This window comes from Entelurus aequoreus, linkage group LG02 (assembly GCF_033978785.1).
Source record: "Entelurus aequoreus isolate RoL-2023_Sb linkage group LG02, RoL_Eaeq_v1.1, whole genome shotgun sequence".
NCBI lineage: Eukaryota > Metazoa > Chordata > Actinopteri > Syngnathiformes > Syngnathidae > Entelurus > Entelurus aequoreus.
In genome coordinates, this window is record NC_084732.1 from 86,634,381 (window position 1) to 86,646,731 (window position 12,351).

Consider the following 12,351-nt stretch of genomic DNA (forward strand, 5'->3'; position numbering starts at 1 on the left):
CATGAATTATGGGGGAAGAGTAAGTTTTACTTATGTTTCCTCATACTATTTAAATGTTTAATAGTTGTACGTACATAAACCTAAAAATATTACATAAACTTTACTCTGAAAATCTAGTGTTTTGAAACGCATGCACGACGACGCATGCGCACAGCACAACAGGCTCTGGCCGACTGGCTCTGCTACGGCCGTTAGGATCACTTCACAGAGCACTGCAAGGTGTAGCGCGCGCAAGTCATTCCACAGGTAAGTTATTACGTTCTGTTTTAAATTTGTGATAATATACGTCTGCATGTAGTTTGACGCAAGATATGTAACTGCTCATAAGTTAATTAAGTTAAGTTAAGTAAGTAAGTAAGTTAAGTAAAAAAGTTAGCATAACGCTACATTGGTCCGTGCTGGCCTGTAGTGGGAGGGCTGCAGTTTTTCCTGATAAAAACTAAAGATAACTAATATAAAGTTAGGATATTAATAAACCACCAACCTAACGGTATAACTTTTATCAACTGACGTCAACATAGTAGAACAAGGTATTGTTCTCTGTAAAACTTTTGGCGGCGACACTGAAGTAACGTTAACGTTAGTGAATTAATGTTAATTAATGTGCATTGGGAATGAGGGGGCGATACTGCTGAATGTTTGGGAGAAATGCACCAGAATAGGTTTTTAAAACACACATTTACTGACAGAAGTGCCAGAGGTCTTTAAGAGCATCAGCTTGTGATTACAAAGAGACTTCGCTGGCAGTTTTCTTTCTTTTCTTTTTTTTTGACAAGAAGCTGGTTATCGGTGGGAAGCCCACAGCAACATGTTTTTGTAATTCAATGAAAGAATGGATTGTTCATTACAACTTCTACTCGCAAATAAATCTCTCATGTGTTAATTGTTTTATTTAGCTAGACAAAACAAAATGTTCATTAATGTTTACGATGTAGTTTATTTCCTATTCAAATATTTTTCCATCAACAGGAAGCAAATCAGAACAGAACATTATTCTCATAATTCAGGCAAGTAGAAAATAATGAATGCATTATATTGCTTTGTTATTTTCCCTTATTCATCCATCATAATGTAATATTAAAATTGTGGCTGAATATTTTAGACCGTTGTTTTAATACCACAAATTGTGTCTCTTCATTTTCAGGGTGCCCTTTGGAGGAGCCAGTGGACTTTGTGGACAGTTGGAGTTGAGGGCTAGGGAGAGGAGGTCGAGGAGAAATTCATCAGGGAGAAAGAGTAGGCCTCTTGTGGTATGAGATGGTCGTGCAAACGATGCAATTTTGGGTCATCAAAACGTTTAGGGCTTATAAAACATTATAGATTGAAGCATCCACACACTAGTCAAGGCCGAGCACTACTCTGCTTGTACTCAGATTGTCCTTGTTTATTTAAAAGTTGGGGGGCACTTCATGCACATTCGTCTAGAACAGGGGTCGGCAACCTTTACCACTCAAAGAGCCATTTTGGCAAGTTTCACAAATTAAAGAAAGTAACGGGAGCCACCAAAAAAAATTTAAAATGAAAAACACCGCATACAATGCTTAAATGCTTTGTTAACCAGGGGTCTCCGACGCACGCACGCACTTTAATGTGGAAATTGGATGTTAATGCAGCCCTCGAGTTTTGAATGAATGGCGCTTGATAGCGTCATTCTTGCCAACCCTCTCATTTTTCCCGGGAGACTCCTGAATATCAGAGCGTGATGACACTGCATTTGGCACCCTCTACAGTCTGCCCTAACAGTGTACCTGCTCGACCACACGTAGAATGCAATTTCAGCTTGCTCTAGTAAGTGACAGCAAGGCGTACTAAGTCAGCAGCCACACATCTTACACTGACGGTACCAATACCCAGAATCCCATGCAGCCCTAACTCTTCCGCTCAACCAACGCAAGGAGAGGGGGGGGGGGGGTGATGTGTGGGGGGATTTGGTGGTAGCGAGGGTGTATAAAGTTAGGGCTGCATGGGATTCTAGGTAATGGTTGTGTTGTGTTTATGTTGTGTTACGGTGGGATGTTCTCCAGAAATGTGTTTTTCATTCTTTTTTGGTGTGGGTTCACAGTGTGGCGCATATTTGTAACGTAACAATGTTAAAGTTGTTTGATACGGCTACCGTCAGTGTAAGCTGTGTGGCTGATGAGTAAGTATGCTTTGCTGTCTCCTGTGTGCGCAAGTAATAACAACATGCAACATGTGGCTGGACTGGCATGCTGTATGTAAATGCTATAGAGGACAATTACTGCAGTGCAATTAGGGCATGCCCTGCTTTTAGTAATTAGAGTGCAAATAGGATTATTTTTTCCCTGGGAGTAATCTATGAGAGACACTGAGATCCATAAGTCTGCTGGGAAAATCGGGGGGGTTGGTATGTATGTAGCTGAGCCGCATCAGAGTGGTCAAGGAGCCGCATGCGGCTCCGGAGCCGCGGGTTGCCGACCCCTGGTCTAGAAATCATACACAGACTCAACAGTTAGGGCAGATAGTTTCATTTTCGTGTCTTGTATGTAATTCATGTAGTTTTAACACAGAGAAACAATATTTTGAACACCTCGGGACTCATCTGAAAAAGCACAAAACTGTTAATTGTGTTTTTAAAGATTGTGACTACAGTACGAATATATATTCAACTTTTGCTTCACATAAAAGTAGGAAGCACAATCCTCACTGCATTGAAGATTTTAAAAATAATGTATTCCAGACACATTCAAGTCAGGCAAGTGAGGTAACAGAGGGTAGTAGTTTGATTGAAAGTGAAGTTACTTCTGATGAAGCATTTGTCCAAGAGGGTGAAGATTTAGTCCAGGCTATTGTTGATGAGCTTGGTTCCTTATTGTTTAAACTAGACTGTATATTCAATGTGCCTAGAATATGTATCGATGAGATTGTAGAGGAGCTTCAATGTATTACTTGCTCAGCATCTGCACCTGTTATTAAAAATATTGTCCATAGTCAATTACAAAACCATAACTGCACTGTTGAAGAAGTGGTGATCACAGATTTAGTAAAAAGCCTTTGCCAGTTAAATCCTCCTAGTGTAGCCTTTAGTGGAGAAGGCCCTCTTGGCACGGCATACAAGAGAAATAGTTATTTAAAAGAACATTTCTCTATTGTTGAACCTGTTGAGTATATACTAGATGCGAAAGAAGGAAAGATCGTTCAGTATATACCTATTTTGCAATCCTTGTCACAAGTTCTGAAAAATAGTGACGTCCAGGAGAAGGTTTTGAAAAGTGTAAGACATTGTAGTTCTTCATGTCAGTACACTAGTTTTCATGATGGTACCCACTTGAAGGAAAACACATTTCTTTGTGGAGAAGAGTTAAGGCTTTCACTCCTACTTTACTGTGATGACTTTGAAATATGCAATCCATTAGGAACATCTCGTAAGAAGCACAAGGTAACAGGTGTTTACTGGGTGTTTGCTGATATTCCGTCTGTATTGGGGTCTACATTATCATCTATTTACTTATCTGTTTTGTGCAAGGCAGACGACATTAAGAAATGTGGTTATCCCCAAGTGCTAGATCCATTGTTAAGTGATTTGAAAAGACTTGAAGAAGATGGTCTTTTTGTGCCCTGTTTAGGAAAAATAATAAAGGGCACTGTTTTTTCTGTGATTGCCGATAACCTTGGTGCCCACTCAGTTGGGGGGTTTATTGAAAGTTTCAGTGGGTCACATGTTTGTAGATTTTGTGTAGGAGAGAGAGCCCAGTTTCAGGAATTTGAGGTCAGGACAGGAGCATTCCCAGGTAGAACAAAAGAGCATCACAAGTTGGACATTGAAGCAGCATTCACTAGTAACACTCATAGTCGTGGAGTTAAAGGACAGTGTACTATTACTGAAAGATTAAATCATTTTCATGTGACAACAGGTTACCCACCTGATGTATTACATGATTTACTTGAGGGTATTATACCTTTAGAACTGGCATTGTGTTTAGATATGTTGATAAAGAAAAAATATTTCTCTCTTGAAGAGCTCAATAAAATAATCAAACAGTTTCCATACAAGTGGAAAGACAGGACAAATTGTCCCCAAGTTAAACCACCAACATTTGCCTCCCGTAAAACCAGGGGTCTCAAACTCAATTTACCTGGGGGCCACTGGATGCAGAAACTGGGTGAGGCTGGGCCGCAAGAAAAGATTTCTTAAAAAAGATCTAACATGCACTTTTTAATGAATTCACCTTCTTTGAATGGCTTTCCCGCCCTAGCAACCATCTCACTCACCATGTAGCTAGCTTTGACTGCTGCATCGCTCTTTTTGCTTGCTTTCTTGACGAAATCTTGTTGCCTCAGTAGACTGGTTTTAAAATTTGCAACCCGGTTCACTCTCTCATCTCCCTGGTATTTTGCATACTCTTCAGCATGTCTAGTTGTATAATGACGTTTCAAATTGTATTTGTTGTGCACCGCAACTTTCTCTGTATCAACTACAGAAAAGAGCTATAAGGATTATTCATAAAGTAGATTACTTAGAACACACTAACATATTTATTAATTTGAGTTTATTGAAATTACAGGAGCTAGTAAAGTTACAGACATTATGTGTCATGTTTAAGGCTAAAAGTAAAACATCACCAGCAAATTTACAAAACATGTTTGTCATCACTTGTGAGAATGAAGAGCATAGAAGAAAAGGTCATTTCCAACATCAGTATTCAAGGACAACTTTAAAACAAATGTGCATATCAGTGGTGGGGGTTAAACTATGGAATTCTCTTTACAATGAGATAAAATATTGTAAATATATTCCAATTAAAAATATATATAAAAACAGAACAATAAAGGGGAGGGGGGAGGAGGGGGGGGAGGAGGGGGGGGGGGGGACTTGCCGTGGAGTTTACAGTCACGGTAGCACAATTAGCCCCGAACGGGCTAACATCACCACTAACGTGTTACACGTCTGATTCGCCCAGCGACTCTCTGTCAGAGTATCAGCGCTGCGGTCCAGTGCACCACACTTTTGTATTGTCGCTCGCTCCTTCGGCGGAGTGCTTTGGAAGCTACTGGACCGCTCGTCTTCCCCGCCCGGACTGTTTACAACGGGGGCGGGAGCGAGCAGGCGGGCGAGCGAGGGAGGCAGGGAGGGAGGGAAGAAGAGCGTGTGTGGGTGTCGTGGAAAAGCGGCAAAATGTTTCTCTGCTTGCATCACGCAAGTGACGTCAATGCATACTTGCCAACCTTGAGACCTCCGAATTCGGGAGATGGGGTTGAGGTGGGCGGGGTTGGGGGTAGCGGGGGGGGGGGGGGGGGGGGGGGGTTGTTTTTGTAGCCCGGAAGAGTTAGAGCTGCAAAGGATTCTGGGTATATGTTCTGTTGTGTTTATGTTGTGTTTATGTGTGGATGTTCTCCCGAAATGTGTTTGTCATTTTTGTTTGGTGTGGGTTCACAGTGTGGCGCATATTTGTAACAGTGTTAAAAAATATATAAAATAAAATATGACCACCCTCAGTGTGACATGTATGGCTGTTCCTCAACTATGTCTTGCAATAACTGACGTGTGACTGCAGTAGCCTCATACAACATGTGTATGGGCCGGCACCCTGTTAGTATGGAGCAAAAGATAATGCGGTGACAGTATCTAGAGGATACTAAGGACAGTGCCATCACAGCACGCCCTCGATAATTTTGAGAGCCTTAAATTACACCATGATTGGTAGATTCCTTCAGTTCCGCACACAACGCTGTCAAGCGCCATTCATTTAAAACTTGCGGGCCGCACTAACGTTAAACTGTCACAATAACGTCTTGCAGGCCGCAATTGGCCCGCGGGCCACATGTTTGAGACCCCTGCGTAAAACCATTGGTGGTAATGCAACTGAAAATTGGTGCTTATTGAGGCTACTTCCACTTATGATTGGCTCCAAAGTAGAGGAAGAAGAACAAGCATGGCAGTTGTTGATGACACTCAAAGATCTTGTTGAGCTGGTTATGTCACCTACTCACACAGATGAAAGCATTGGTTTCCTCGATAGCCTGATTTCTGAGCACAGACAGAGATTTAACAGTGTTCTTCCACAAGCGAACCTGATCCCAAAACACCACTTTGTAGAGCACTCTCCCCAGCTCATCAAATCATTTGGCCCACTGGTGTCTTTATGGACAATGAGGATTGAAGGAAAGCACCGATTCTTTAAGAAGATTGTAAGACAGACTAGTTGCTTTCGGAACATTTTAAAGTCTATGGCAAGCAAACACCAGTCCATGATCGCATGCCAGCTCCATGCTTCAGTTGTAAAAAAGCCTGCCGTGTATGTATCAAAGATGTCAAGATTTCCATTAGAAGTTGTAAATGAGAACGTACAGGAATTTCTATCACAGACATTTCCTGAGGAGACAGGACCAACCAGGCAGAATTTCAGGGCACCAGTTACAGTGTTGGCATGATGTTGGTATATGGCTCCACATCTGGGTTGCCTGACTTTGCTGAAATACTACAAATCATCATTGTTCATGACACCTTAGTGTTTGTAGTGAAACTGCAAAGTGCATGGTACTCTGAGCATTTTAGATGTTTCAAGTTGGAGTCCACAAGAGTTGTCAAAGTAATTGAGCAGTCACAACTCACTGACACATACCCATTGACTACTTGCAGTGGAAGGCGATCGCATGGTTTCTTTGAAACACCACATCTGCTTGTCAAACTAGGTAAAGTAACCCAAGTCCTTCCTACATGTTTTTCTATTTATTCCTTCAGTTGACGGGTAGAACTTCACTGTGCAGAAGCAGATGATATTTTAAGATTTTTAACAGAAACTGGAATTTTTGTGGGGAAAAAAAACATCAGACACAAATAATATTATTTTCTGTTTTTGTTGATGTTGCCCAAAAGTGATAATTCTACTTTAAGTTTATTATTGATATCATAGTGCACACAAGCACCACTCTTTCTTTACAGCCTCAATAATCAACATAAAATAGAATTAGATTTTTTTTTTTTATGATTTCCCGTTTTGTAAAAAATATTATTTTTTTATACTTTGTCTGATTTGTGAAGGTCATGTATTATTCAGGGTGTGAAAATATATTATTTGTTTTTTTAGTACTTTTTTTATTATTTGTTATCACACCATGTCTTCTTTTTTTCTCTCTTGCAGTTCTGCTTGCCCAAGACTGTGATCATGTCTGCCCCAACTCAACTATGTGTTGTTATTGAAGAGACACAAGTTTACAAGTTAACCCTACCAGATGGAATCCCTAGCACTGTAGACGAACTTTTGGCAGCTGCGCAGAATCATTTTAAACTTGAAGGGAGTTACACTGTAATGCACATGGACAAATATTTCGATAATCAATTCTTCACACTAACATCAACCGATGTGGTTAATGACAAGGACACAATCAAACTAGTTCAAACAGAACCATCTGTAATTTTGACATTGACTTCTATCAGTGAGCCTTCAGGTTCCTCCACTCCAGTGCCGCTGGATCAGTCTTCTCAAGATGAGAGTTCCTCAGCCAGCTCATCTGACACCATTATTTTACAACTTTCAGCAGAGTATCGATCAGAGCCATGGCCAACCAATTTTGTGATACCCATCTTTTCATATGGTGTCGAAATGATTCTTGAAGCTGGAAATCAAGCTTATGAACGAGATGGCTCACTTCTTCAGGATCCAAGTATCTACTCTGACATTCTAGAGAAACTTGCAGAAGCAATCTACCACTACCAGGCCTATCCCAGTGCTCTTCAACAACTCGAAGTTGTAGAAGCTCTACTAAACAAACACCCATGCTTGAGGGAGCCTGGAACCTCATATTCAGGCACATATGGGTGGCAGAATCGTCTCAAAATGAAGATGGACAATTTCCGAAGAAAACTGAAAAGGGGCAATGTCCCTTGTCCCGAGCTTCACATCAACTCCTTGAAAAGGAAGGCCCCTGGCGAGAGATATCCTGCAAAAAAATGCAAGAAACCGAAGAGAGCCGAGGTGAGCTTCCTTCCCCCATATCCAAGTGGAGAAAGCAACGACAGTCTGGAGAGGGACAGACAGGAGCTCCTTAACGAGGTTAAGAAGAAGGACAACGCTAAAATAATTAACGAAAAAATGGCCAACACATTTTCCTATCGAAGACTCGAGGTTGTGAGTGATAGTCCTGCTGCTGCTGACTTCAAAGAGAGATGGCCTGCTTTGTTTTGTGAAGCTGAGGTAGGTGATTCTATAAATCCTAAAACATTTCATTTGCTTTATTGAGCTGTAACAATAATTAATTAATGAATTTTCTTTTCAAACATGCATGTACATCTATATAAAAATAATATTGATGTACTTGTGAATCTTTTGTCCATTCAGATCAAGGAGGAATTCAGGAGAACAACTACCATTCCCCTGGAGCGAACCTTCATGCACAAACTGGACGAACACACACCAAAACTTATTACCCTGATGAAAGCCAAGGGAGGTGCCGAGGGGATCAAGATGAGGCCGCTCCTGGACAGACTGAGTCAGGTGTGCTTGTTTTGCTTGTTCATACAATATGTTTTACAGGGAGCTGGAGCTACTTTTTTTCTCACTCACAGACACATACAGTATACACATACAGGACAAGCCTCACACTTGGTAGATTCCATGCCCTTGCACGCTCTGGGTCCATGCACTTAAAACACGAGCAAATATATGCACTTGTGTTTTCACTTGACAGTTCATTGTGTATGTATAATGGTTATGTTCATGTTCTTAATCTGTTCACAGAAACAGAGCATTGAGATGAGGCGTGAAACCATTATCCGCAGCCTTATACTGTACCTTGGCGAGAAGGAAGAGGAACTTTTTGAAGACTGCTTGGTATAGCATTATTTTAATAATTTAAAAATATTTTTTAATGACACAGGTTAATTTAATGTTAAAGTTAAGAGGAAAGCAGACAAAGGAACATATACAGTATTATTGTGTTCATTCTTCCCTGATAATGAAGTCACTTTGAATGATTCATGCAGTTCTATTATTTGTTTCTCAATAACATTCTTCTTTTTTGTTGTATATTGTAAGCAGGAGGACAGCCGGAGTGATGTCAGTAACCACATCCTCAAAATTCTCGTCGTCCACGGTGCTGATGAGGATCCAGTCGATGTCTCCATCCTTGTGGAAGGCCATGAGATTTTGCCAGGGTGCAACAGTACTGCGAAAGCTTGCTCACTGCTCATGGGACTGATTTATGCCCTGAACTTGGCATACCCTCCCACTTTGCGCTACACTTTTGAAGTCTTCCAAAAACTCGTGCTGGAGCTGGATGGATTCAAACTGTCCCCAAAAGTAAACACCTTGAAGTTGAAGTTGCTTTCCTAAATGCATGTCATGACTTTGTCATCCTAGAGGAGGAAAATGACAACATTTATGGACCCTTGTTGAGGACGTAGCATCATGCATGGACTCTTGTGAAGACATGCCAAGAATTAGCACTGAGTTCCAGTTCATCTTGGTTTACTAGTGGGTTGCCTGTCATAAATGTTTTTAATTTTTTGTCAAATAAGGTATCTGTTAATGACAGTAAAGATTGTATTCTTCAACAAGAATGGTTAGACACCTTAAGCTGTTTATTTTTAGTTGATTCTGTTGATTTTATTTCATTAATGTTTTAATTGCATACTTAAAAGTGCACTAGTCAGAGGACTGGTTCAAATGTTGAAATTGCACTTTTTCAGTGTGTAGGTTTGTAAGATTTTAATTGCATATTTGAGAAGTGACTATGTTAACAGATCAATGTTGGATTTGGTGTATAATGTGTAATACTGTGTATTTGTTGTTTACCAGTCATACCAACCTTTGGATATTTTCTTTAAAAAATATACTATTACTACTATTTACTTTGAATACCTTTTGCTGGAGATACATCTTTAATTTACTGTTAGTACAAATTCTAATGCAGTACAATATAATGCACTTTTACTATTAACGCAGTACTTGTACAGTACATTCTGTTTTTCCCCCCATTTAAATAGGGGTATACATAATCCATACACCACTGCTCAAAGTTTAAGAGGCGGTTTCTGTCCTGACCCTCTCCCAGAAGTTGTTGAGTATTATATTTCTGCAATGAATGTAGAAACTCTGTTTCAGAGGTTTGTAAGATTGAATAAAAATAAACTGTTTAATTGCATTGTAATTTAGTTGTGTGATATGTGATACATATATATTAAATGCATAGAGTATTGGTTAAATTTATTTGGTAACATTTATCAAAAGAAAACTGGCAATGATTACTTAATTTTAGTGAGTAATGTAACGTAATGCAACCAAGTAAATTAAAATGTCAAGCACAAGAAAATAATTAAAATCTACTGAATTACTTTATAACAGCAAATACTACAGATATATAAAATGTACTTAAAGTTTTGAGTAAAATTATGTTCATGCCGACAAAAAACAAGTAGACTTTACTTAATTTGTTTAAATAAATATAACTTAAAACTTGGATGTAATTAAATAACTGTTACTTAATGTCTTCACAAATGTTATGTTATATGGTAAGTAGAATTTGCTTGATACTGGCAAGTGAGTGTTACTTGATATTGCAGCATTAAATTTTACTTTAATCATTTGCGTGCAAATACTTACAATAATTTTTTTAAGTAAATCGTATGTTATTTTTTTCAGTGTATAACTCCTAAACCAGCATGAAATATGCCTAAATATGCCTCTATTAAAGTATCTCTGTGAGTTTTACAAGAAACATTTGCTTTTGTAAGGTTTGCAAACACAAAAAATAGTTTTTTACTCAATATGACAGTAATTTTCTTAGAATCAGGAAAGAATGCGTTTGCAGCATAACTCCTAAACCAAACATGTAATATGTAATAATGCCCGTGTTAATGTATCTTTGTGAGTTATAATATAGTCATGTTCTTTTGTAAGGTTTACAAACACAAAAACGACTTTTTTACTCAATATGACAGTAATGTTCTTAGGATCCTGAGATAATGTGAAAAAAGCAATACAAATGGATTCAAACATAACTCCTAAACCAAACATGCAAAATGCCTAAAAATCCCTGGAATAATGTATATTTGTGAATTTTACTAGAAAAATTATATTTTGTAAGGTTTGCGAATACTTTTTTTTTTTTTTACTTAATATGACAGTATAACTGTCATACTAAATATGAAAGTTATAAAAACATAACTCCAAAACCAAACACGCAATATGCCTAAAAATGACAGTAATAATGAATATTTGTGAGTTTTACTATAATCAGGTGTTTTGTAAGGTTTGCAAATACAAAAATTATTTTTTTACTCACTATGACAGTAATGTGATTAGAATCCTGAGATAATGCGAAAAAGCAATACAAATTTATTAAAACATAACTGCTAAACCAAACATGCAAAATGTCTAAAAATGCCTACAATGATGTATATCTGTGAAATTTACTAGAAAAAAAGTGTTTTACTCAATGTACTTAGGATCCTGAGATAATGCAAAAAAAAAAAAGCAATACAAAATATACAAACACAACTCCTAAACTAACCATGCAAAATGCCTAAAAATGCCTGCAATAATGTATTTGTGAGTTTTACTAGAAAAAGTATCTTTTGTAAGTTTCAAAACGTATCAAAACGCGTATTGGGATGTCAGACTTAGCTTTGTCTTGGTTTAACTCTTATCTTACTGACAGGATGCAGTGTGTCTCCCATAACAATGTGACCTCGGACTATGTTAAGGTAACATGCAGAGTTCCCCAGGGTTACCCACATATGCGGCCCTCTACAAGGTTTCTCATAGTCATTCACATTGACGTCCCACTGGGGTGAGTTTTCCTTGCCCGTATGTGGGCTCTGTACCGAGGATGTCGTTGTGGCTTGTACAGCCCTTTGAGACACTTGTGATTTAGGGCTATATAAATAAACATTGATTGATTGATTGATTGAAGTTTGCAAATACATTTTTTTTTACTCAATATGACAGTATAACTGTCATACTAAATATAAAAGTTATATAAACATAACTCCAAAACCAAACATGCAATATGTCATGGTCTGTGGTCTAGATTATGTTTTGTGTAGTTATGTTCTGTTAGTTTTGGTGTGTGCACCTCCCTGAGTTTGTTTTGGTTGCCATGGTTGCTAATTATGTTCACCTGTCTCTGATTAGTGTTCGGCCGCTCACCTGCTACACGGGCACTAATCAAGGCATTATTTAAACCTGCCTTTGCCAGTCAGTCGACCTGGCGTCATTATTTGCTTCATGCAACCTGCTACAGACGTTGTTGGTTTCATGCCAAAGTTTTGTGAGTATTACTTGTCTCAAAATTATCTTTTGAAAGTTTGCAAAGACAAAAATGTGTTGTTTTTTACTAAATTTAATAGAAACAGGTGCTTTTGGAAGGTGTGCAGACACAAACATTTGTTTT

The 12,351-nt window shown here is 38.7% G+C and overlaps 1 protein-coding gene across 1 annotated transcript; it reads left to right on the plus strand.

Moving 5' to 3' along the window:
* The first annotated feature begins 218 nt into the window (after window positions 1-218).
* On the plus strand, window positions 219-9,992 carry LOC133664729 (uncharacterized). Its single transcript, XM_062069590.1, has 6 exons — window positions 219-246; window positions 1,145-1,250; window positions 7,101-8,153; window positions 8,298-8,453; window positions 8,697-8,789; window positions 8,994-9,992. Exons 3-6 carry the CDS (start codon window positions 7,125-7,127, stop codon window positions 9,288-9,290), a joined length of 1,575 nt encoding a protein of 524 aa, XP_061925574.1. The 5' UTR covers window positions 219-246; window positions 1,145-1,250; window positions 7,101-7,124; the 3' UTR covers window positions 9,291-9,992.
* Window positions 9,993-12,351: the final 2,359 nt, after the last annotated feature.

Excerpts from the sequence above, each read along its gene's own strand:
- LOC133664729 (XM_062069590.1), top strand. The coding sequence starts at position 7,125 with ATGTCTGCCCCAACTCAACTATGTGTTGTTATTGAAGAGACACAAGTT. Across the intron at positions 8,154-8,297 it reads CTTTGTTTTGTGAAGCTGAG|ATCAAGGAGGAATTCAGGAG; the intron begins GTAGGTGATTCT and ends TTGTCCATTCAG. Across the intron at positions 8,454-8,696 it reads TCCTGGACAGACTGAGTCAG|AAACAGAGCATTGAGATGAG; the intron begins GTGTGCTTGTTT and ends ATCTGTTCACAG.